The sequence below is a fragment of the Quercus suber genome, unplaced genomic scaffold (assembly GCF_002906115.3).
Source record: "Quercus suber isolate HL8 unplaced genomic scaffold, Cork oak 2.0 scaffold_1, whole genome shotgun sequence".
Taxonomy (NCBI): domain Eukaryota; kingdom Viridiplantae; phylum Streptophyta; class Magnoliopsida; order Fagales; family Fagaceae; genus Quercus; species Quercus suber.
In genome coordinates, this window is record NW_027069468.1 from 2,251,859 (window position 1) to 2,279,612 (window position 27,754).

Here is a 27,754-nt window from a genome sequence, read left to right on the forward strand (position 1 = left end):
TGTTATTTTCACTTACTATGCAGAAGGTAAAAATTGATTAAAAATAGAGAAAATGAAGGATTGCAAAATGACGAAGTCTTCTATCATATTTGGCATGTAATAGGTATTATGTGCTCTGTCACATTCTAACATAAAATAGAAAATACTATAAATTTGTAAGTTATTGTTCAAATAGTCAATATAAGGTGAGTTATGAATTATAAGCGAATACAACAAAGTTACTATCATGTCTTATTGGAGGTATTAACAAGTCTACAACCAAGCCCCTAAGTCTGATGCATCACGTACGCTAGTAATATGGGACGGCTATAATGAATCCTTTCATATATAATGAGTGATTAAATTTTATGTTGGTTGTCAACCTACCACAATCCTCCTCTTTTTTTCTTGGTTTGGGAACAACTATGAACAAAATATATGAAACTAAATATAGACATAGGTGGAGATCTGATTGGAGGTATCACACATCCAAAAAATCATAAAGATATCATAGAATTATCCTTAAAGCATATGTGTAAGTTCCATCTGTGCAATTACTTTATTTCTGCAATCATTAACTTGTGATAAATACAGATTCCAACAGAAGTGCATGGATTTGTATAATTTCATTATGGTTCTTGTGATATATCATATATGTCATGCACTGATTATATTATTTCTTGGCATTTGAAAATCTTGTTTAGGCAACTAGTTAACACAGCTTGGCATTAGATTCAAATGCGTAACTAAAACTTGACTGGTGACTCTTTTATCTGAAATGATCAGAAAATCATGAGCTGATTTTTACTGTCATTTTGTCTTTTTCTTATTGATAAGTTTTGATTTTCTGTGTCAAATTAAATACTTAATACTTGTATGGAAGCACGACTAGTGGAATAAAAGCTTGATCCAAGGTTGCGTGATGTTTAATTTCCTTTGGTTGAAATTGAATGAGATCATTTATACAAACTGATTTTTTATTTTTAAAATCATATATTAAAAAGTACACGGATTTTTCTTTAGAAACTCAGACCAAAAAGTTTCTCCAAAAAAAAAAAAAAAAAAAAAAAAAAAAAAATCAGACAAAAAAGAAAAAGAAAAAGAAAGGTCCTTCTTTGGAAGCATAATTTATTTCTTTAGTTTGAGTACACCCATCTCATATTTCTCAGTCTATACCTTGTATATTCTTGTAAAAATATTAATGGTGAAACTCATGCAAGTTTACATCCCAAACCTCATGTCCTCACACCACAGTCCATATATAACCCAAAAAAAAAAAAAAATCAACGTCCGTACAAGTCCTTTGTTTCCATTTATTGTACGTGTTTTATTTCTAGGACCCCCTACCCCATACCCTTTTATATATATATATATATATAGAGAGAGAGAGAGAGAGAGAGAGAGAGATGAAGTCTTAAAGGTTGAAGATGGCCACTAAGACCAAACTAGAAATAACTGACACATATGCCTTTGGTACACCTTGATTCCACTGCTCGACTAAGCTGTAGTAAAAGCTGCAGTTGAAATACCCAGGTATAAATATAACATCAAGTTTATTTCAGTCATATGGCACATAATAAGTAATAAAAAACAAAACCGAACCAAAGGTATATTACAATAATATGAAATTGTACCTTTCCTAGCACTGCATCCATTCGAAATGGTGTCACTAACGTACTGTACATGGCACGGGTGGCGAACCAAAAGTCTCTTTTCACATCATTGATACACTTAAGTACAGCCATGGTGGGAGCATGGCATCCTGTATCACCAGGGGCGCAGGGGCGGAGCCACATAGTGGCTTGAGGGGCCGAGGCCCTTGCAAAAAAAAAAAAAAAACTTCCATTAGACTAGGACGAAAAAATAAATGAGCCTCCCAACATTAACCAGCCGGCCCCACTACCCATTTCTCACTCATTTTCCTAGCCCCAATCAAAAATTAGGAACACCTCAAATTAAAAAAAAAATATATATATATATATATATATATATCTGTTCTACTTTCAAGCAAAAAAAAAAAAAAAAAAAAGCCCAAAACAAATTTGAACTAAAATCCGAAAAAAAAAAAAAAAAGTAACAGAGCCCACGGCAAGCCCACGGATTCTCAACCAAAAAAAAAAAAAAAAAACCAGTACAGAGCATCACATCGCTGGCAGAGAGTTGAAATCCATCACGTCGCTAGCAGTGGCAGAGAAATCAAACCCCAATACTAAAGCACATCAAACTCCAGCAAACCAAAACGCAAAACAGAAGTGTTTATCAAAAAAAAAAAACCCCCCCTAATACACAAACCAAAACCAAACCCCGTGGGCCACGATCACGTCGCCGTCGTCGTCGTCATTGCTCGCCCGGTCGCCGCTCATCGCAGATCGTAGATCGGAGATCAGAGATCGCAGAGTTCTCTGCCTCTGCTCCGGTGCTTGGTGCGACGGTGCTCCCTCCAGCCCTCCCTCAAGGTATTTCTCACTTTTTCTCTCTGACTCTCTCAGTCTCTCTCTCTTTATCTCACTAAAATTTTGAAATGCTCTTTTTCGCAACCGTCATTGCCTCATCGGAGATCTGCCAGATCGTGCTGCCTCTGCTCCGGTGCAGTGGTGCTCGTTGGCAGTTGCTCCCTCCGCTTCAGCAGTCCGGCCCTTCCACAAGGTTTTTCTCTCTAACTCTCTCCCAGTCTCTCTCTCTTTAGCTCACTGAAGGAAAAAAAATGAAATGAATATTTATGAAGAGTCTCTTTATTCTCTATCTTTAATAGCCTATCTGATGATTCTGATCACACATCTCGGTAAGTCTCTGTCTCTCTTTTGAATTATGACTCTCTAATTGGCTGGTTTTGCTTTTTTCCTGTTTTAGTGTTTTTGTCTTTTTAAATTTGGCTTTATCTTATACCTTTTTGTTGTTGGTCAGTGACTCAGTGTGTTGGTGTTTGGTGAAATATTAATTGTCATTTAGTGTAACGTGTGTTATGATTTATGATTGGCATTGTGAAATTTTCTGATTGCAGCTAGCTATTGTGATTGGGCCGCATTTTGTGCTTGTCTATTGGCTGTTGAATGGGGTGGGGAAGGGGTAGATGGGCTATGGGCACATGGGGCCGGGTGCAGCATAATAATTAAAGCAATGTAATGTGCAACACATTACATTGCTTTAATTATTGTGCTGCACATGGAATGTATAATTTTCGGCTCTTTTAATGTAATATGTACAAGGGGCTAAACAATATAACAAATTAAAGCAGTATAATTAATGGCAAATAAATTAAAACAATATAGTTTATTGTTAAACTAAACAATAATAATTAAAGCTATATAATTAAATTAACCAATACATTATAAAAGACAAATTAATTAAATTATTTTTGTTTTTTTTTGAGGGGTTATTATTAATTAAAGTTGTATTAAAAATGGGCTAACTGTTTAAATTATAGTGAAAATTTTTTTTTTTCTTGATTATGAATAACATTCATATAATTAAGTAAAATTTTCTAATTAAATTTTTTTTAAAAAAATTCTTTTCAGGTTAATTTTTGAGTCATATTCTTAAAGCTAAAAGAATTATGAGCAAACGAAAAACAATTGATGCATTCTTTAAGAAAAATGATGTTAGCAATTCAGAAATTAGGACACCTGTGGCTGTAGAAACAAATGTTAATACTTCAATGCCTGATGAACACCCCTCCAAATGTCCAGAACTTCAATTTGAAGAGATAGATCGTGATCCAGGATCACGTAAACAAATATGTAAATTTCCTATCAACCAACAAGATGAAATCCGACGAGCTTATCTCAAAGAAGGTTCATATCAACCTGAAAATATAAACTATCCATACAATGATGATACTCATCATCGTCAATTTCAACCATCATGGTTTGGTTCACATAAGGATTGGTTGGAATACTCACCTTCAATGGATGCGATATATTGTCTACCTTGCTACCTTTTTAGTAAGAAACCAATAGGTCGTCCCGGATCAGATGTATTCATTTCATGAGGTTTTAATAATTGGAAAAAGGTGAAAGATGGAATGAATTGTCCTTTAATTCGTCAGGAAGGGAAAGAACCAAACTCCCCACATAAAATTGCTATGAAATGTTGCGAGGATTTAAAGAATCATTCACGGCATATTGACAAGCTGATTGAGAAACAAACGTCAAAAGAATTAGAGAATAATCGGTTGCGGCTCAAAACCTCAGTAAAGTGTGCTCGATGGCTAGCATTCCAAGCTTGTGCTTTTAGAGGTCATGATGAAAGCCTTGATTCAAAAAATAGAGGTAATTTTATTGAATTAATAAAATTCACATCAACTTTCAATGACAAAATAGCTAGTGTTGTATTGGAAAATGCACCAGGAAATGCCAAATATACATCACCCACAATTCAAAAGAAGATTTTGCATATTCTTGCTAGTAATGTGCGAAATGCTATTCGTGAAGAAATTGGAGATGCAAAATTTTGCATTCTTGTTGATGAAGCTCGGGATGAGTCGAAGAGAGAGCAAATGGCCATCATTTTGAGGTTTGTTGATAAAGAAGGTTTCATTAAAGAGCGTTTCTTTCATGTTGTACATGTTAGAGACACTACTGCATTGACTTTAAAGAATGAGATATGTGCTGTCCTTTCTCATTACAACCTCCACATTGAAAATATTCGAGGTCAAGGATATGATGGGGCTAGTAACATGCGTGGTGAATGGAATGGATTACAAACTCTTTTTCTTAAAGAGTGCCCATATGCTTATTATGTACACTATATGGCTCATAGGTTGCAATTAGCTTTAGTTACAGCATCTAGAGAAGTAAAAGATGTTCATCAGTTCTTTGATCATTTGGTTAATATTATCAATATTGTTGTTGGTTCTAGTAAGCGTAATGATGAATTGCAACATGCTCAAGCAGAACAAGTTGAAAATATAATTGCTTCTAATGAAATTGAGACTGGAAGAGGTGCAAACCAGATTGGTACTTTGCAACGAGCTGGAGATACTAGGTGGGGATCTCATTTTCAATCTATTTGTAGTTTGATTAATATGTTTAATGCTACTTGCAAAGTTATTAACACTATCTCTGAGGAAGGGGCTAACTATAAACAACGCAATGATGCCGAGGGAGCTTATCAGGTATTAACATCATTTGAATTTATTTTAATCTTGCATTTGATGAAAGAGATAATGGGAATTACTAATGTTCTTTGTCAAGCTTTGCAACAACGTTCTCAAGACCTTTTAAATGTCATGCATTTAGTTTCAACTACAAAATCACTTATTCAAAAGTTGAGAGATGATGGATGGGAGCCTTTACTTGCTAGTGTTATAGCATTTTGTGAGCAACATGAAATTGATATTCCTGATATGAATGCTCGTTACACTAAAGGTCGAGGTAGATATCGTCGTCAAGATGAAGATTTAACAATGGAACATCATTTTAGAATTTGCATATTTACAGCTGCAATAGACTTTCAATTGCAAGAATTGAAAAGTAGATTTTGTGAGCTAACAACGGAACTTGTCATTCTTAGTTCAGCTTTAAATCCCAAGGATGCTTTTAGATTATTCAAAATTGTTCATATATGCAATTTAATTAAGAAATATTATCCTCAAGATTTTACTGAACATGAACAAGAACTTTTGGAGTCTCAATTGCAACATTATGAGCTTGATGTGATAAAACATCTAGATTTTCAGAATATGAGTACAATTTCCAAGCTATGTAGGGGATTAAAAATTTCAGGAAAGTCTAATATCTATTTTTTGATTGATAGACTTATTCGTCTTGTGTTGACTCTTCCAGTTTCTACAGCAACTACAGAATGAGCTTTCTCAGCTATGAAGTTGTTAAAAACAAGACTTCGCAATAGAATGGAGGATGAGTTTTTGACAGATAATATGATAGTTTATATAGAGAAGGAAATTGCAGGGAATTTCACTATGGAGATGATAATGGATGAATTTTATTCCATGAAAAATCGTTGTTAGGCATGATTTGATCCGGTTGATGACCCGACCTGACTTGAATAATGTTGCGTGGTTTTTAATGGGAGATTTACTGAGGCTTAGTCCATGGAGCGGAGGCTTGGGCAGACAAAATTTTTTTGGCCCGTTTTGTAGCTCATTGAGAATCCTGTGCGCAGGATATAAAAGCCTTTTTTTTGTGATTAGGCTTTTGTCTTGTTGTTGTTTTTGAGAAAGAAAAACATTGTAGCCGCACATTGTAATTTTCTTTGATAATAGTGAAATCTCTGCAACTCTGTGGACGTAGGCAAATTGCCGAACCACGTAAATACTGTCTTGTGCGTATGATTGTTTTTCTTTTGGCGTTTTGTTTTCTCTATTTTTTTGTTTCTCACAGGTTTGGAATTTCGGTTGAATTCCCAACATGTTCAAGTATATGATGATATATGAAAGTTGATAATTTTGTATCCAATAGACTTAAGAATTATATTTAGTATAGATATGTTACAACCCGGCCCTTCCATGTATTTATTCCTGGCTACGCTCCTGTATATCACAGTACTCATCTATTTGATCTAGTCTCACAGTCAGAGCCCCTTTATCTGTCAAGTCCATGCCTAAGCGTGTGCAACTCGGGGATATCTGATTACAGACCATCATACAGAGGAAACCCAAAGAGCTTAATTAAACTTCAAAATTTATAATAATAATAATAATAATAATAATAATAATAATAAGAATATTATGAGCAATGAGCTTTGGAAGTGCCTAAAAATGAACTAAGAACCCGGACAAGAGTTGTAAGTATACAGCACGTTGACACGGAATTTTTTGAAAAAAATAGGACTCAGGAACACGTCTATTAAATAATTATTAGATATATTTTTATTAATATTTTTTATATATTATTAAACATCTATTTTTCATATAATGTTAAATATATATTAAATTAAGAGTAATAATAGACGATAAAGAAAACTCATGATTATAAAAAGATTTATAAATAGAATACAAACTAAGAATAATGATGTTTACTAATTTTTAAATACATTGTTACTATTCAGAACATGAATGTTCTCTTTGTTTTGTAAAATGATATTCAGTTCATTTTGTTTTCATGTTCTGGTCGTATCCTATATTTTTTTTATTAAAAAAAATAAACGTGGCTAAGATACACTTGCAAAAATGTCTCAAACGTGCCAAGTGTCAAACACGGGTACAACACGGTATGACATTCCAAATTAAGTATATGTGCTTCTTAGAAAATGAAAGATACATATATGCCTTACATTATAGATCATGCAGTAGTAAGCGCTTCTCCAACCCTGGATTGGACCTAGATTCACATTCCTCCTGGGCTCTGTTTGATCTGAAATCAAGTAGTCGATACAAAAACCATTAGCCTGGGTTCACAAACTACGTATTACTTATATAACAAGTAATCTAATGCAACATGAGTAATGAGTTTCTACTATTCATTTAAAAAAAATTACAAAAAAATGAAATGGAAAGAGAAATGACTTTCAGCTTTGGAGAGGCCGAGTAGGAGGAAAATCCCCAGAAAGAACAAAATAAACCCAGATCTCCTGTAATTTTCCATTAGTCCTGAAACTAGATTTTTTTTTTTTTCCCTTTTCTTTTGGTTAAGCTTAAGAAAATGTGTGCATTGAAGCACTTAAAAACCTAGAGTAGCTATTTATATATGACTATTGTACATGGAAAAGAAACAAAAGATAGGCTTAGAAGTACTAAGGGATTTTTCGTTAATTTCAGTATATCCTGAGAGAATACAAGACTGCAATTTTTCGACAAAAGCTAGGATAAGAAAACATAGATATTTTGGAGGACATGGTGAAACAGCTAGTTTTGGACATTGCGTCGGTAATTGAGAGGTTAACCTGTGATAGCATCACCTATGTGCATGCTAATCACTAGCATTAAATGAATTTAATATCTTTCATCCCAATTTGACAAAAGAGGTCAATGGCTAGGTTGTTGATCGACAGCCAAGGCTCTTTTAATCTGGTGTCAAGGTGCAAACAAAGAAGCACCGAAATTTATCCTTTTTAAATCGCAATATGGTTTGCTCTTATTTAAGGGTGCATTTGTTTAGGTGTTTGTGCAGCCTAAAACTACGTTTTTAAAGATGTGTAAAAGTGATAAAACGCCTGTTTGAAATACATAAGGGAGTCTTTAACTTTTTTACAAACACTTCCTTTTAAGGTTTTTGCAATAGCTTAAACAAACGGGCTCTTAGATTTAGTAGTTGAAGCTATGTTCCCACTGTTACCTATGGACATCCTATTTCCTGGCAATTAATGAAAACAAATCATTAGTCCGGTACCCCAAGGTCAATAATGCAGTAAATTTCTTAATTAATTTTCAATTAGCTAAATTATGTTATCACACAATTCTAATGATATAACCCATAAAAGCAGCAAATCACCAATCTGTAAGCACAACAATAAAAAAAAGTACGACGACATAGGGACAAAAAGGAAAACCGATGGATAACATCTCTAAAGGGAAAATCACTAAACGGTAACGTACCTCAATTAAGGCAATCTACTATGTGAAAAGAAGTTTACAATCTAGAACAAAACTTTTACTATCTAGACTCCATGACAAAATAGACAACTCTCTGTTGCAGCTCATAATAGTTTTAGAACACCAAACTTATCGTATATGGATCCCTTCAAAAACAACCCGTTTTTGTCAATATATAATCAAAACCTTGAATCCAATCCAAGGCATGTTCTAATTGAATGTTTGATCTACAATGATCTCACTTGGTTGACAAGTTCTATGGTTTCAAGTTCTTGATCACACCTATGGATACAAACTATTAAGTTTCTCTCTTGAAAACACACAAAAGGAGGCTTTGTTTTTCTCACACAGTGGCACTAAATTTTTGCCTCCATCTGCCTCACTGTTAGTCGGGTATATATGGCTTTATATAGATAAATGTAAGTGAGATTCAAATAAAGAGATATCAAATTAAATATGTAACCAATAAAACAAAGTGCGCCACTCTCGATCGAATAAATTTCCATGTAGGAATTGTTGAACTACGGCTTTTGGTTGATCAAGGATTTGTCCAACTGTGACTTACGATCGATTGAACTTCGATTAAGGATTTACTATGGATGCACAAAGTTAAGCCATTTCTACACAAACTAACTTTGAATATTTGAGTAACATATTACAAACGATTTTCAAAATATATGTACATTGTTAACAAATATTAGAGTACCAGCATCAGGTGTGCTAATGCTAAATTTTTAGCATTTGGCACACTAAACACACACAAAAACCACTTACATCAAATGTACCAAATGCTAAAAAATTTTAGCATGGATTCACAATACCGTTCTACTAATTGAATGGTACGACAGAAATGCTAAAAAAAATTTATTCTAATTTTCTCTCTCCTTTCACACATATTTGAATCTCTCTCTCTCGTATGCGGGAGTTTTTTTTGGGTTGTTGTTGGGGTCGATTTTTATGGGTTGCGATGATTGTGGGCTGATTTTCGTGGTTGTGTTTATGACTGCGGTGGTAGTTATTTAATTTGAGTGGTGGTTGCTTGATTTTTGGTGGTGGTAGGTCGTGAAGTGGAATATGGGTTTTGTATTTTTTTTTTTTTTTTAATATTGTAGGAGTCTTTTTAGGTTATTTTAATATGTTGTATATATTATTTTAATGTATTGTAGGGAAGAATAGAATATTTGATATATGTTGTAATGTTAAATACTATGTTAAATTAGGTAAAAGTAGATTTTGGAGTATTAAAATGACATTTGACTTAATACAGTTGATGCTAGTGCTCTTACCAATCTAAAACCTAATGATAGAAAAAGCATGAAGGTAAAAAAAAAAAAATAGTTGTGACTATTTTGAAAATCAAGTTAGTGAAAGAAATCCAAAGAAGGCTAAAGAAAACAATTCATAGAAAAATCCAAATAGGACTTGTTAGCTATGGGTGGAGGGGGGGAAGGAGAGAGATAATCAAGTTATAATCAAAGGGCTTAGGCCATTAGGCCCAAATGAGCAAAATAAGGGAGAAAATTTGGATCTACCAAAATGGGCTTAACCAAAGCGGACCCAAATGACCCCCAAGGAAGCCAACTCAAAAAAAGGATGAGACAATCATCACAAATTTGAAGAAGAACCATTTGAGGAAGGTCCGCTCCTCGGATACCTTCAGAGGAGCACCCCATCCTCAATAGCATGCTAAAAATTCACCTAGCACCCATAACATAAACAAGGATCCATGTGGATTAGAAAGTGACTAAGCCTAAAAGCTTGAAGAAAGAATCTTCTAGAGGAAGCAATCATCCCTTCCACATTAAGGCTGCGTTTGGGAATAGCTGATAAGCTAGGTTTTAGCTTATTCAGCTTGTTTCATGTTGCTCACGTGACACGGTTAATTATTTTCAAGCCCACATTCTTGACGTTTCAAGAGCAAAACATTATTTGCTAGTGTAATTTGTGAGCCCACTTGCATTACTTTACACTGTAAGTTGGTTTACTTTTTTTTTTACATAAGCATTATTTGCAGGTCCCATGGGTCCCACATGGCTTTTATTTATTTATTTATTTATTTTTATATTTATAGCTTTTTTTACTACTATACTTTCAGTTTTAAGATTTCAGCAAAAACCTAAATAAATTGTTCCCAAATAGACCATACATGCACCTTTTTTATTAATAATGCCACATTTATGGCTGAATGACACAACATAACATAACAGTGCTAAAAAACCTGATTTCCACCCATCTCTAACTCAAAAGAAGGGGAAACTAGAAGATGAGACAAATATCTTCTCTACTCCATATCCACCCTATAGGTAAATGGTAGGGAGGGTACCTCCATAAGTATAAATAAGGATGGATCCCTCATGCACAATATCCACCCTACAGGTAAACAATAGGGAGGGTGTCTTCACAAGTGTAAATAGGGATGGATCCCCATGCATAAGAGATCCATAAAAAATTAGATAAGAGAGAAAAGTTGTAAACTGCAAATCTTAGAAATATAAAGTGTGATTCTACATCTTTGTAACTCTTCCTCGAACTTTCTGAGGACGATTCTATAAATCCTAGTGTTTTCGTTAAGTGTTCAGTTGCAATTCTTTTCTAGTCCTTTCTTTATTCAATTCAGCTCTTGACCTATACTTAATAAATTAGTTGTAATGGTCATCTAATTAACTTGAAGCCTTAAGATATTTGCTAACCAGCCCACACATAAACATATCACCCACTCATGCAATTCCTAGGGGAAGCTTTACCTGATGACGCTCTCGCCATGCTCTCTCTTTACCTTGTGTTGATGCATTTAATGATAATGGTGGTATGTTTGCCTAATAAATGTAGAATGGGAGGATGGCCCTTTACAGGCCTTTGTTCTAATGGGAGGAAGATCGAATGTCCAACCTAAAACTTTCATGGATTTGAACTGGTGTGAAATGTGATGATACATAAAAATCATCAGTGAGCTAATTGTCCTCAAACACTTCAGTGGGTACCTGTAGAACAAGAAACCAAGAACCAAACAAAGAGCACCGGTGAGATATTGGCCAAAGACCCTCTGAAGGTTAAGTCAGTGAATGAGAAATCTTTGAGAACTCTATAGTGAGAGAGCTAGGAATTTTCTGTGTACCATGGAAAAAAGGATACTTGTGGTTTATATAGCGATGTGGAGGAGGTCCAAATTTGGGGAATACAAGGTTTTTTCTTGTAGGGAGGAGGTGGGGTTAATGGCACCGAGATCTTAGGGATACCTTCCACATTGGGAAGGCAAAAGTCGTGGGGTAGGGCCTTTATGCGTAGTGCACAAGGTATTTCCATATAGGAATGTACGTGGAGACCACGTAAGGCCACATGGGAACCGTCGGTGTGCCCATCCGTCTGTCGATGTGATTCGTCTGCTTAGTGTGAAAATGTATCCATCAGCTTAACAAGGGTCCGTCCACTCAGCCATCAGCTTTTGCTGGCATAGGGCACAAGGTTCCAGACGAACCTTTCTCAAGACCGACGGCTCCTTCAAGGATTGGTTCCGTATGCTTTATCATTGGTGTGACAGTCTTTGATGACGCACACTGTGGTTAAGAATTAATTTCTTATTCCAAAAATACCCCTATCAAAATGTTTAGGTGCAGGACCGAGTGGGCATGACTTAAGCTTGTTCCATTGTCCATCATGCATGAGACCTCAAGGGCAAAACTTAACCTATCAAGATGGGGTTGCGAATTTGGGCCTCAGCTTTTTTGGGCTGAATTGGCAGGCTTTGACTTGCTTGGATTAGACATTCCTAACCCAACTCTTGGGCCTGCTGGACTAGTTGGGCCTACTAGTCTTGGGCTTACTCAATCTTCCTCTCCAATATATTATGCCTTAATATGTGTTTCGTACATGATTCTTGAACCAAAACTGAGAGAATGGTCACCCTATTATTATGGCACAAAGTGAAAGCCCCACTCTTCTGCCATGTGCCCTTCAATCTGTTTAATGTCAAACATCACCGCGAGGGGTTGGGATTGGGACAAATTTATCATCTATTTATCACATACTTTACCCTCACAATTCAGAGAATACAATATATGTGGATTTCAGTTAACTTAATTGATAAAATCTCTAATAGTAAAAAATATAATCATAAAAAACGGATATCATAAAAAAAATATACAATATAAAATTAAATATGAAAATCAAATAGAGACAACAATGAACACAACTACACGAGATAAAGCAAAAAATATATATTCACATGTTTCAACAGCTGTTCATCTTTCGCATTCATATATTTAATTGGTCAATGTATAGAAAGATTATACTCAACGAAAATTGATTAGTTCATTTCATCTTATATTTATTTAAATGTTAGAAGAATTTTAAAAATATTTTATCATTCAAGAAATCAAGAAAGTGCACATGGATTTTAGTCAACGATCCTAATTAAACTCAAAATAGGAAATTCGACAAATATGAAATATCATATTATTTTCAAAATTCGCTTAAGGGTGATTGTTTAATAATAAAACAAAACAGGGACTACATATAATATATGTAGGTTTATTAGTTTACTTAGTAATAAATAAAAAATTTGTTTATTTATTTTCTTCTTGTTTCACCTCTCTCAAGCTTACAAAACAGGGACTATATATAATATATGTAGGTTTATTAGTTTACTTAGTAATTAAAAAAAAAATTTGTTTATTTATTTTCTTCTTGTTTCACCTCTCTCAAGCTTTTTTTTTTTTTTTTTTTTTTTTTTGTGAGAAAGTCCTCTCTCAAGATGGCGAGGCAGGAGGCACTCATCAGTCATAAATCAATGACTATTTGTGGAGTACAAACAACCGGGTCGGCACGATATGTGTGTGATAATTAAGTACTAAATAGTAAATATCCATTTATCCAAAAAAAAAATACTAAATTTTCATTGGAAGCGATCAAAAGTAATTTGACCATAATGCCCTTTTGTCTTCACTAGTTTTTCCATTTGAAAATGCTAAAAAATAAATTTAAAAAAAATTTTGCTTAATAAATCTATTTTTTAAAATTCATGTATTATTTTAACAATACATCCTCCATCTTGTACTCTTTATTTTATAATACATCATATTAAAATAATTATTATAAAAATAAAAATAAAAGAGTGGAGAGTTTTTTTTTTTTTTTTTTTGCTTAATACTAAAAGCTAAATGGGAGTTTTAAGGAGAAGAATGATTAGAAAAGAGGGTTAATTTAGTAATTCACAAGTCTTTTGAATCTGAACAGATGTTTCCTTTTTCTGATAATTATGTACTTAAAAAAAAAAAAAAAAAAAAAAGCCTTTGAAGGAGAAAAGAGGAAAGAAAAAAAAATCATTAAGATAATGATAGGTGTCTTTATTGAAATTTAATAAGAAAATAAAAAAGGGAGAGCTTGACTTTGTTGAATTCCATTCTGATTCCATATGAAAAAGCTAAATTGAAAAGTTGTTTCCCACCTACACCTCTCGTGTCTCTCTCTCTCTCTTCTCTCCTCTCTTATGTACCAGTGTACAACTGCAGATAGATACATAGAACTAAGGCCTCCTCTCTCTCTCTCTCTCTCTCTCTCTCTCTCTGCAAACTCAGACTTTTCTGGAGATTTTTGTGTAGAGCAAGTCCTTCTTCAGTTAGATCCATCACCCCAGTTCTCTGAAATAACAAAAGCTCTATATTCTTCACTCTGGTAAACTTCTTCCGCTCATTTTTTTGCTTTCTCTGAATTATATATATTGTTACCGGAAATGCTATATTTAGTTAATACCTCTGCGTCTGCATAATCTCCTTGTTTGTTTTTTTTTTTTTCTTCTTTTGGGTAAATTCCATTCTAGTTAAAACATAGTAATTCCATTCTCTCTGGTCTGCTAAGTTTAACATATATAGGATTGGTAGATGAAAAGGGATTCAATTTAAGGTTTTTCTGATTTATACAAATACAAAATATAAGGACTATTATTACTATGATGTTTCTTTCTTTTCATAATTCCTTTTTTTTTTTTTTTTTTTGAATTCTCTATAAGTTTCCTAATTTTATTTATTTGTATTAATTAAGTAAATATAATTAATTATAATTATAAAATATATGCTGCAATTAACATATGGATGTTTCAATTTAAGTCTGATTTACAATAATGATATTGACGTTCTTTTCTTTATATTCTTTTTTTTTGAATTCTCTATAAGTTTCCTAATTTTATTTATTTGTATTAATTAAGTAAATATAATTAATTATAATTATAAAATATATGGCCTGCAATTTAAGCTAGAGAGTTCCACGTCTAGATAATAAGGAGAGAACGCGTGGCATAGCTGGACTTCTTGTTGGGACAGTTGTGTTCTATTTTGTGTCTTAAGATACATGGTCTGAATTGCCGCGAGGACTTGTCCTTATTTTTCGCGCTTTTGTGCCCGTGATCACCACGCTCCATCTAGATCATTGTGCCACTGCCTGTGACTGCTTTTATTTTATTTTATTTTTTTTTGCCCTTTATTTATTAATATATATATGATAACCTTAGAGAACCCACCTAACTCTCAACTCAACTCTTCTATGTTTTTACTTTTTACTAGCATGTGGGTTCGGTGACATTAATAGTTTACCCCATAAAAAATAAAAAAAAATCCCAGTCTATTCAAGACTTTGGTGCTTTCTTTAATGAGAAAATCTATAGAGCTAGTTAGATACCAAAAAATAATAATAATAATAATAATAATTTCTTTAAAATTTTTAACTTTCATTCATGTGATAGATTTTTTTTTTTTCCTTAATGAAAAACTCGTAAGTAAACTCTAAGTTTATTAAGAAGAGGATAAATTCATAATATCATGAATAATAGCTAACTCAATTATATTTTCTCTATTCATGTTACTCAATGTAGATTATTAGTGATAATTAAAAAAAATAATATCAATACTCAGCAGTGAATCTAAATAAAAATAAATAAAAGCTGGTCAATTCAATTGATACGAAAAATATTGCTTTTTTTTTTTTTGGTTGTATTTATAGCATTGCGCTTCTCAAAGTACAGAAATGGAGCCTAGAGTTCAGTGACCTTTCCTGTCTACCTAAAAAAAGAAGAAAAAATATTCTTATTTAAAAGACAAATGGCTTCGGTTGTCATTTGTCTATTTTTAGTCTTTGAACAATATGTGGTAGGTATTTATCTACCTGTTCCATTTTCCAGATTTAGTTAGTATTACTATTCATGAGCTGTAGTTATTACAGTTGCAGTCGCATGTAAGATTATTTAACTGATTTTTTTGGATATTCAGATTTCCTCTCTTCAATCTCCACGACTTTCAAATACTTAGCAGATGGCTACGACATTGGTAAGAAATTAAACTCTAATAATACAGCTTTCTCACTTTGCATATTTACTTTTCTTGACTCTCAAACAACTGAATAATTCATGTTTCATTTAGAGCGTATTTGATCTAATCATTTTGTCCTTGTGAAACTTTGAATAAGTTAATACAGCTTTCTCACTTTGCATATTTACTTTTCTTGACACTCAAACAACTGAATAATTCATGTTTTATTTAGAGCGCATTTGATCTAATCCTATTGTCCTTGTGAAACTTTGAATAAGTTATAACTCCATCTTGCAAGATACTTGTGGAACTGTATGTTTTAGCCTTTCTTTCTTGTGTTTTGCATTAAGTTTTGTTAAGCCTATCCTACTGAATTATAAGATTATATCCGAAGCACATTTTCTCTTGGTTATCAACCGATCAAAATGCTTCATTCATATGCATTGTAATGATTGGACTTTGAAAAATCATGTCCATGTAGTGACTCTTTGATCAAATTAAAGATGGTGAGTATAGAATGGACGTGATGGTAAGAAGCAATGATATTTGATACATGCCTTGAAGGCTGTAGCGGCTACAGCAGGTTTGATAATTTAGAGACTGAATATCATATTTGATTTGGCGATGCGTAAAACATAGCATGGTATTTGAAACACAATGGTCTGGTTGTTTACCACCGGACAACCTAATAATGCTGAACTATGGCATATATCTATTTTTATAATGGCCTTTTTACATAAAATTTGTGTTTCTTTTTCCAGCCCTATCTGGTTTCTTCAGCAGGACCTGTGAACATCAGGTGGCTGTTTAATGTGTCCGGTGTAATATTGTTCAGTTTTTATTTCAGGAACGATCCCTTAAGCTTCCGAAGAGGACAGAATCAAGACTGTCTCGTTCGTGGTGGTGGGATAGTCATGTCAGTCCAAAAAATTCAAAGTGGCTTGCAGAGAATCTTGAGGGTGAGCACTATGATAGCATTTTGTCCTTTTGATTTGTTCTTCTTCATTTTTATGAATTGCCACATGTAATAAGTCAAAGGAAATAGATCACCGTATCTTACTGCTATTTTGAGTCATAGTTTTCTAGGTACATAAAAACAGCTAATTAGAGAAAAGACAAATTTATCATTAACTAAATTTGACTGAGTATTAATATTATATTTAGATCTAGCCCTATTGGTTGTCCTAATTTTTATGGTTTTCAAACATCGTTGGATGGACATCTATGTTCTCAAGAATATGAATTAGGTTTGTAACCTTTTACTATATTTGCCTGACGCTGTTTTGATAACCTTGTGTTCATTCGCATGGATGGACATCCCATGTGCATGAACACAAGCTAAAGAACTTGTTAAGACTTATCTTTCTTTTTTGTTTGAACGACATTTGTTACCTGTAATCTGGTATCTGTGATTTTTCTTGGCTGGCATAAATATTTAGTTTCACATTCTAAACCAAGCTAGGTTAAAATGAGTAAAATGGTCAATTGTTAAAAATTATTAGAGTCCTCTTTTTCTCTTAACCTAGTGGGGAAAAGGTATTCCTCAGTTTCCAACTGCCTAAGGTTTTCAAACCAGGCATTTTATATATCACATAACTGTTAAATGCATTAATCAATTTATCTAAAATGCCGTACAAGAGGATAAAAAAACGATCATTGACCTCAGAGATGGACCAGAGCATCAAACGTATGTTGAAGTTGATTGAAGAGGATGGAGACTCATTTGCCAAAAAGGCTGAGATGTATTATCAAAAGAGACCTGAATTGATTTCTCATGTTGAGGAGATTTACCGCATTTACCGGTCACTAGCTGAGCGATATGATCATGTGACGGGAGACTTGAGGAAGAATATTCCCTCAGAACTCCAATCCCAGGGCTCAGGCACTTCTGACATTAGCTTGGACTTGTCCTATATTTCTGATCATAAATTGGGTCGTCGTAGATCTAGCCACCGAGCTGCTGGTTTTGATTACTTCCTTGGCTCTGGTGGAAACGGCACTGATATCAGCCAGAAAGAAGGGGATGAAACATCTACATTGACCGACTCTGAAGCAGAATCTGATGATTCCTCGGTCAACAATTACTCAGTTCTATCAGGGAACGGTGGTGATCAAAGGGTGAACAGGAAGACAATTGAATTGGAGATTGAGCTCCGTGAAATGAAAGAGAGGCTCCGAATGCAACATGAAGAGAATGCCGATGGTTCATTGAGGGGAGCAAAAATCGAAAATCCTGATGATTTCAATGCTAGAATTGCACTGTATGAGCAAGAACTGAGGATTGCAAATGAAAAAATACGCCTTTCAGAAGAAGAGAAAACTCGGCTGAAAATTGAGAACCAGAGATATAAGTCACCGGATTTCGGTAACGATAACCAGTCAGAGCTTGGATCGTCAACACTGGAAGATATGAAGATGCGGGATGCTGAGCTGGACTTAGAAATTAATCAGACACCAGATATTCTAGAAAGGATTGGTGAGTCAGAGTCGGACATTTTGGACCAAGATGGCAAGATTAAAGCATTGGTGGAAGAGCTGAGAATCAACAGAGAAAGGCTTCAGGACTCGGAGAAGGAAATTGCTAGTTTGAAGCTTGAACTTCAATCCTCTGGAAACATACGCCATATGCGGGAGCAGCTTGAATCGGCTAAAAAAGAAATCACTTCCTGGAAAACAAAATTCAATTCAGAGAAAAGAGAGGTCTCCAAGCTGCAGGAAAGAATTTCCAGGTTGAAAGCTAGTTTATCAGACCGGGATCGTGAGATCAGGGATTTGAAACAAGAAGTATCTGATGCTGAGCAGAAGATTTTTCCTGAAAAATCACAATTAAAAACGGAAATGTCTAAAGTGTTGGAGGAACGTGCTCGTTTGAAAGAGGAGGTCAGAGATTGGGAAAGTCATGCCCGTTTGCTAGAAGATGAGATCAGAACGGCCAAGGCTGAAAAGATGGAAATGGAGGAAAGACTTACCGGTGAACTAGTGCAGTTGAAGGCAGAAATTGATGAGAGGGGAGTTCGCATAGAAAATCTGAATAAGAGCCTTGACACGTTAACATCAGAAAGAGATGAACTTAATGCAAAAGTTCAGGCACTCAAAGCAGAGGTGAGTATTAGAGATGAACGCATTGACGAAATGGATGTGTATTTGCAGCAATTACAAGTGGAACATGTGGAACTTGCAACTAAAATGGACGGGGCACGTAAATTGTTGGAGGAGCTGAGATCAAGAGCAAAGGAACTGGAGGGGGAGATTGAGAAGCAAAAAGTTGTGATCTTGGAAGGAGCAGAGGAGAAACGAGAGGCTATAAGGCAGCTATGCTTTTCTCTCGAGCATTATAGGAATGGATATCATATGCTTCGGGAGGCTTTTATGGGGCACAAGCGAGTTCCAGTTTTGGCATCATAATAACTTTACCTATGTAAACTACTAAACTTAAATATATTTCTTCTTCTTCTAAGTCATTTGTTTTTTTCCCAGAGTGAATCTTTCATTTTCTGGGTTTGGAAGTACCAACTCTTACTATGGAGTATGGACCATGATCATATGGTTTTCATGGTACATCAGTGTGTGTGTATATATATTGGGCATGTAATGCAGGAGTTTCCTGTTTTTGGGGGCAGTCTGGTGACATAGAAATTTGGCGTGGCAGTTGTGGAGTTCAGCTGAAGTTTGCACGTCACTTTTTTTTTTCTTTTTTTCTTTTTTTCTTTTTTTTAAGTTTAAAATTCGAGTTTTGGTCTGAATGTGTTGACATTGAGTTGGATTGCCTTTGCCATTTGAAAACTACTAAACTTCTTACCAATTTAGTAGTATGTTCTATAAATAAAAAATAAATAAAAAAGTTGTATGTAAATTATAAACCTTGGAGTTTGATATATGCTGTGAATTATGAAGTTGTTATTATCATTATTATTTTATTTGTTAAATTTCATGAAGTAACTTACTTGTTTATGAATATGAGATGCAGGCATTTTGTTTTCTTCAATAAGTTGCGAATGGAAAAAACAAAACAAACGAAAAACAAAAAAGAAAGGTTAAATAAAATATTTAAGGGAAAAGAGAGATGCGCGCCAGGTAGGGGTCGAACCTACGACTTTCTGCTTAGGAAACAGACGCTCTATCCACTGAGCTACAGGCGCTTGCTTGCACCAAGGAAGCGGCTAATATATTAGGAATTTAATAAGTGATTCAAACCTCCCCTACATTTATGATTTTCAATTTGAGTAATATTAATTAATACATAAAAATCATACAAATTGATATGCCAAATTATACTAATATTCCAACTTTAGAATCAAATTTTAGTTTCTTTTTTTTGGTGCTAAAATATAACTTTTTAAAACCTCATTGTTTCTCAAATTTTCAAAGTACAAATATATTTTAGTCCATTTTCATACACAAGCCAAATAAGTTGATGTTAAACACACACTTAATTAAAAATTAGCATGTTAGTATATACTATATATTAGCTCGAAAGATATCTGTATTAATATTACTTGAATTCAAAATCACATTCTAAAGGATTAGAGTGCCTACTTCCACTAACTTTTTTGAATTTGAGTAATAGTAATACATAAATCATATCAGCCTTTAATCACAATATTAAAATAAAATAACTACAAATTTTATTTATTATGCTATTTATACAACATCATTAGTGATTGGGCCTTGGCCTACTTCTGCTACTTTTGTGATTTTGAATTTGAGTAATATTCATATATAAGTTTTACAAATTAATATGTCAATTTTTAAATACAATATTTAAAAAATTTTAAAAAAAATTATGAAAATTTATTATGTTATTGATGTGACGTCATTAGAAATTGTGCTTTATAACAATAACAAGTGTCTTTCCCCAAAAGTAACAACTAGTGAATTTGAGTTTGGAAATTAACCTCTTCGAAAATAAATCCTCCAAAAAAAAAAAAAAACAGTTTGTAATGGGTACAACATTTATTTATTAAAATGACACCATTCACATTCATTAAAGAGTTTTGTGTAGACTTTAAAACAATCACTTTTAGTTCCTAGCAAACTTATAAGGATCGCTTTAGTCATTCCATGAACATCCATTAAATCTTTCTAATGTGACGATGATATAGTCAAACTAAAAATTGACACATCATCCCTCTATAAGACACATTAAAGATTAAAAATAATTATTTTAAGTTTGTTAGGGAATAAAAGTGATCAATTTAAAATTCAAGGACTAAAAATGATCCCTTTAAATTTGTTTTGAACCCTACCAGATTTTGTGACTAATAAGATCATCTCCAATAGGCTCTCTAAAGCCTTTTTTTGGAGAGAGAGAACACATAAAAAGATAAAAAGATAAAAAAAACCTCCATAAGCCTCTCTATGATAGCTCTCTTAAAGAAGAGAGTATTGTAGCATTTATTGTAACAACTCCAAATATTATTATCTATTAAAATAATCACCCAGTTAATAAAAAATTATTTTTTTCTCTCTCCTCCTTTTCTCTTTCTTCCTCTGTCTCGCTTCTTCTCAGTAAACAAGGGGAAAGCAACTCTCTCACAAAATCAACGCAACTTTCTTTTGCAAAAACGATCCAGTAAATCTCTTAACTCCCAAACAAAAATTAGAACAAAAAAAAATTATTGGATAAAAATATATGTTGATCTGATGTTTAAGAACCAACCATATATATATATATATATATATATTGATAGGAAATCACACACTTAATATTAAACAACATTAGAGTTTACATCATGAAGAATTGCAAGTTCTAAGAAACTAGGACAATTCTCCACCCACATACATTGATTAACTATGCCCTTGGCATACTTTGCTAACAAATGAGCTGGGGAATTAGCATTACGCTTTACATGAGAAAAAAACACATTGTGGAACTCCAATGAAGCTAAACTAATCCCCATTATTACCGCATCAATTGAGGCCGAAGGTGAGGATGACTGATTCAACGCTCTATAAACCATTAGTGAATCACCTTCCATGATGATGTCTGATAAACCCAATTGCTTTGCAAACCGCATACCAACTTCAACAGCCTTCAATTCCGCTTCAAGAGGTCCCAGTGGTGCATGTAATTTCTTGCACATTGCTGCTACAAAGTGCCCATGCCAGTCTCGTACAATCACACCAATTCCCACTGACTTCATATCAGCAAACACGGCAGCATCAACGTTACACTTAAAACATGAAGTGGGTGGCGGGTTCCATCTTTGAACATGAGAAACAGAAGTGTTTGTAACTGGTGACAAAACCATGACAGAACGATATTCCTCCAGATATTGAGTCGCCCAATGAAGAAGCATCCTACCATCTTTTCGCTTTCCGCCACATCTAACTTCATTCTGGTTTCCCCACAACACCTACTTACAAGTTAGCAGCAACTCCAAATTTTCAGGTGAACTTTTTTCATCCATCAATAAACACCATACCATCTCCCTAAAAGAACTCAACCAGTCCATTATATTTGGAAAAACCAGCTTGGACGATGACCAAAGATCTTTTGCTCTGCTGCATTTCCAGAAAAAATGGATCGAATCTTCCTCCTCCATGTTGCATCCATCACATATAGCCACCTGCAAAACATTTCTTTTAAGAAGGTTAGTTTTCAATGGTAAGATGTCCCGACAAGCCCTCCAAGCAAAGTGCCTTATTTTGTGAGGCACATTTATCTGCCATAGACTTTTCCAAAAACTCCTTTCTTGGTTGCCATCAGAGCTTGAACCAGAAAAATCAACTATTGACATTTGGCAAGCAACCCAGTAGGCATTCTTCACCGAGAACACTCCATTATTACTCCAAGCCCAAATTAGTTTATCTTTGGGTAGATGAAAACTTATTGGGATAGCTTTTATAACCTCTACTTCATGCGGCATAAACAGAGCATCTATAGCATCAGCCTTCCACGAAGCCTCCTCCTTATTTATCAATTCTCCAATCTTCATATCATGTGGCATAAACAATCTAGGAGATGAAACCATGAAAGTTGAAGGCTTAGGCAACCATTTATCACCCCAAATCCGGATACTCTCACCATTACCAAGCCTCCACCGTAAGCCATTTTTAACAAGGGGTTGAGCAAACATAATACTCCGCCAAGTAAATGAGGGATTATTACCCAAAACAGCCTGTGAAAAATCACATGTAGGAAAATACTTAGCTTTCAAAACCTTATACACCAATGAATCATGACCTTGTTGAAGCCTCCACCCTTGCTTAGCCAATAAAGCCAAGTTAAACTCCTTAAGTTTTTTAAATCCCATCCCACCACAACTTTTTGGAGCACATAATTTTTCCCAACTCATCCAAGCTATCCTCCTCTCTTCATTTCTTTGCCCCCACCAAAAATTACGTATCATAGACGTCAAATCCTCACAAAGAGAATCAGGCAATTTAAAAACACTCATAGTATACGTCGGATTGCCTGTGCCACAGCTTTTATCAACACTTCTTTTCCTGCCTTAGACAATAACTTCTCTTTCCAACCAGCAAGCTTTTTCCTTAGTTTGTCCTTAATAGAATTGAAAGTATTTTTCTTATTTCTTCCCACCAATGATGGCAAACCAAGATATTTTTCATGGTGCTTAATCACTTGAGCCCCAAACCTCTCTTTAATAATTTCTTGAATATCCATAGGAGTATTACTACTAAAAAACAGAGAAGTTTTGGTACGATTTAACTGTTGGCCCAAAGCACATTCATAAACCCTCAACACCCTCTGAAGGGCATCACACTCCTCCAAAGAAGCTTTGCAAAAAATGAGACTATCATCGGAAAGAAAAGATGGGATATTATGGGACCCCTACGGCACACCGCAACTCCCCCCAACCTTCCATTCTCCACCTCTTTCTTAATAAGAGCAGAAAGACCTTCCGCACATAGCAAGAATAGATATGGAGATAATGGGTCACCCTGCCTTATTCCCCTACTTGGAATAATATGCCCTTTAGGTTTGCCATTAATCTTCACTGAATAAGAAACAGTAGTGACACATCTCATAATCAGAGCACACCATTTCTCATCAAAACCCAACCTTTGCATAATTTTTTCCAACCATATCCACTATACCCTATCATATGCTTACTCATATCAAGTTTTAGAGCCAAATCACCCATTCTACCACTCTTCTTTTGACTAATATGGTGCATCATTTCATAAGCTACAAGAACATTATCAGTGATTAACCTACCATGCACAAATGCACTTTGAGTATCACTAATAATAGAAGGAAGTACTTTTTTCAATCTATTAGTAATAGCTTTAGATGCAATTTTATAGACCACATTACAAAGACTAATGGGTCTATAATCAGTCACAGATTTTGGCTCTTTACATTTAGGAATAAGGACAATATGTGTATGATTAAAATTAGGTGGGATGATACCTGAATTAAGAAAGGCCAAAACAGTTGAAGTAACCACAGCACCAATCTTGGGCCAAAAGTGTTGATAAAACAATGGAGGCATGCCATCCGGTCCAGGAGACTTCAACGGGTACATTTGCTTAATGGCATTTTTCACTTCAACTTTAGTAAACTCTCTAACAAGTAACTGATTCATCCTTGGGGTGACTTTATGTTGGACTGCATCTAAGATTTCTTCAAAATGTGTAGGACCACTGCTGGTAAAAAGCCTCCCATAGTACTACAACATCAACTCTTCCACGTGCTCATCTCCCTCCAACCACCTACCATTCTCATCTAACAAACCCTCTATGAAATTCTTTTTGTATCTTGTAGAAGCTTTCTCATGAAAATACCTAGTGTTCCTATCTCCCGATTGCAGCCAACTAATTCTTGATATTTGCCTCCACATATCATCTTCCTTGTCCATCCAACAATTCAACTCAATTCTAGTATTTTTCAAAGATCTAATCATATTTGGTGTTGAAGGTTGCAACTCTAACCATTCCAACTTTTTCTGCAATTCAGCCACTGTTTTCCCGACATTGCCAAATTCTGAGCCATTCCACACCTCAAGTCTAGCACGTCAACTCTCCAAGCATTTATTAAGAACATCATCCGACCCACCAAGTAATCCATCATCCCAAGCGTTCTCCACAATAGCCTCACATCTTGGATCTTTTAACCACATTGATTCAAACCGGAAAACCCTACCCATCTTCTGTTTTCTTGGTTTAGCGTAAAACTGAAGAAAAAGAGGGGAATGATCTGAAACCGATGATGTAAGATGAACAAGCTTAGCCATTGGAAATAAATGAAACCACTCTACCGTAGCCAAAGCTCTATCCAACCTTTCTCTAATTTGGGACCCATCCTCTTTTAAATACAGCCAAGTGAACAATGGCCCCGTAAATCGAACTTCCTTAAGACCACAAAAATTAATGGTATCAACAAAGTATTTCATTTGCTGTCTTGTTCTATTACTTCCCCCCTCCTTTTCAGCCACGCTAGTAATTTCATTAAAGTCCCCAATTATTAACCATGGTAAAGAAGATGTCCCATGCAAATGCTTAAGTGTTTGCCATGACTCCCCTCTTTTAGAAGTATAAGGTTCACCATAAAAACCAGTAAGATGCCACCAACCAATACCATCCTCTCCATCTACCCATGCATCAATATGTGAGTGTGAATAAGTCTGAATATCAAGTCTAATCTCTTTCTTCCAAAATAAAGCTAAACCACCACTACTTCCCCTACTAGGCACAATAAAACCATTTTTATATTTACACCAATCACGAACTTTTAGCATCCAATCCAAATCAGATTTTGTCTCTATTAAAAAGACAATATTGGGATCTTGTTTATTGATTACCTTCACCAAGGCACGAACTGTCCGACGGTTCCCAAGCCCGCGGCAGTTCCAACTCAACAGACTCATAATTCCCAGCGGGGTTGCGTAGCAACCTCCGCCGATGTACTCTGATCTACCCCAGAAAAAACATGTAAAACTTCACTGTTACTCACCTTGGTTTTCTTTTTTGCTCCATCTGCCTTCTCTGTCACACATGAAATATCCTTGTTACTCCTCTTTGGACCCAGCAAAGTATTAAGTGGCAATTCTATTTCAGACCGTGGCTTAACTTGAGCCCTCTTCCAAGTCCCTTTCTTGAGCCCAATTCCAGCCGCATGAATTAAATTTTGCTCCTTTGAAGTGGGCTTTTGAAAAGTACCTCCACCTGATTTGTTTAAAGATGGGCCTTGTACATTGTGAAAGGCACCTTTTGTTTTAGATGCACTCCATTTGGGCCTACCAACAACCGGATCACTACACTCTTGGCCCATGCCTTTGCCAACATTGAATTTGCATGCAACCTCCTGGAGACATAAAGAAGTGCATGGCTCCACGTCTTTCTCAATTGAAACTTGTTTATTAAGAGATAAGTCAGCGTCCATCACCACTACTTCAACCAAGCCCGAAGAAAAGTCTCTTTTGTCCTCCAATTGTTCTACACGGACTGAACCTATATTCGAAATAATAGGTTCTGAATGGATATCCTTATCAAGTTCCGAAATTATAGCCTCAAAGTCAGGATTACGTTTCTCGCCCAATGCAACTGTTTCAGCCTTCTCAACCGCTCCAATCACAGCACCACCCTTGGACGGCCCACCAAGAACACCATGGTCAACTTGAACATGCTTTCGCCCCATAACTACTCCCACAGAATCAGTTTCCATGCTTACGTTCTCCCTCTCAGATTGCAATGATATTCTGCCACGGCTTGGACCCACATGCGTATCATCCACTCTTCGCACCAAACCGCCCCCAGAATTAGCAGTAGCAAAGTTTTTACGAATCCCGGCCTTCAACCATTCGCCGTAAGGGAGTTCTTGTTGGTGATCAACTTGAAAAAAACACTCTCTAGCCTCATGACCAATCCGACCACACCTGAAGCATAGTCCCACCAATCTTTCGTATTTAAAACCAATACAAACTTTATCACCTTCCGGACTTGCAATAACACCCCGTCTTCGTAACGGTTTCTCCAATGGCAATTCAACCCTTACTCTTAGAAAACGGGCTTGGTCTGATGAAAAAACTTTCAAATCAACCTCCACTACCTTTCCCAAACCATTACCAATATCTCTACCAACCTCCTCAGACAATAGATCAAAAGGAAGCCCCCACACTTGTACCCACATTGGTATTGAATTGAAACGAACAGAATGCGCTGTCATGCCCCGCTCCCACTTGCACAACACCAAAGGATGGTCTTCAAAACTCCATGGACCATTCGCTAACACCCACTTCAACTGGCTCTCCATGGTGAATTTAAATTGAAAAACACCATCTCCGACATCAACAATACGAACGTCAGAACCCAACTTCCACACAGATCGCAATAAAGCCATGGCTGCACGTTGGTTGAAAGACTTAGTCGTGAGAAATCTCCCCAAAAGACTAAGAGAGCATTCTTCCAACATCCTATCCCTAATAACCAGTTGGGTAAAAAAAATACTTTGGATGATGAGTTCAAACTTCAAATTAAAACCACTGACAAATGTCAATTACGGTCAATTTTGTAATAAGCTGTTATCGATTCTTACTCATCAATAACCAAAAAATAGGCAGCATCTCCGCCCACAATTTTTCCGATCCCAAAGCCTAATAAAAAGCAAATATACTCCCACCAAAATTTTCTAATCCCAGTTCTTATTTTCATCTTCCCCCCAATTTTCAACCCTAACCCCATCTCCCACCAAAAATTCCCTCTCCATTTTCTCACTCTCACGCATTATTTCTCACTCTCTCTCACTTACTCACCACCCACCACTGCTCTCTGTCACTGCTTATATCTTGATCCAAATTCACCCTTTTTCTCAGGTAACTTTCTAGTCCTGTAGTGTCCATTCTGGATTCTTGACTTTTTAGTTCACAGATTTTGGATATTGTCTGTTTCCAACCGTTATATTTTTCTCGGATTTATAAATGGTCTTGTATTAATTTCATTCACCATGGTGTCAAGGAATATAGACGAAACCCAGAATTTATTCTTCTTTAATCTTGACCAGAACATTATCATTTCTCAATTTAAA

The 27,754-nt window shown here is 35.2% G+C and overlaps 3 protein-coding genes and 1 non-coding gene across 4 annotated transcripts; 2 read left to right on the forward strand and 2 right to left on the reverse strand.

The window, feature by feature from the left end:
• The first annotated feature begins 4,060 nt into the window (after window positions 1-4,060).
• LOC112040733 (uncharacterized) lies at window positions 4,061-5,785 on the forward strand. The gene has a single exon (XM_065762885.1). The coding sequence runs from the start codon at window positions 4,061-4,063 to the stop codon at window positions 5,783-5,785; it is 1,725 nt and encodes a 574-aa protein (XP_065618957.1).
• Window positions 5,786-13,882: 8,097 nt separating this feature from the next.
• Window positions 13,883-19,625, forward strand: LOC112040732 (protein NETWORKED 4A). The gene is made up of 4 exons (XM_024073626.2): window positions 13,883-14,140; window positions 15,727-15,783; window positions 16,613-16,724; window positions 17,432-19,625. Exons 2-4 carry the CDS (start codon window positions 15,769-15,771, stop codon window positions 19,168-19,170), a joined length of 1,866 nt encoding a protein of 621 aa, XP_023929394.2. The 5' UTR covers window positions 13,883-14,140; window positions 15,727-15,768; the 3' UTR covers window positions 19,171-19,625.
• Window positions 19,626-19,831: 206 nt separating this feature from the next.
• TRNAR-CCU (transfer RNA arginine (anticodon CCU)) lies at window positions 19,832-19,904 on the reverse strand. The gene has a single exon. It is a non-coding gene; the product is annotated as a tRNA-Arg (tRNA).
• Window positions 19,905-24,746: 4,842 nt separating this feature from the next.
• LOC112032901 (uncharacterized) lies at window positions 24,747-25,598 on the reverse strand. Its single transcript, XM_024065666.1, has one exon. The coding sequence runs from the start codon at window positions 25,596-25,598 to the stop codon at window positions 24,747-24,749; it is 852 nt and encodes a 283-aa protein (XP_023921434.1).
• Window positions 25,599-27,754: the final 2,156 nt, after the last annotated feature.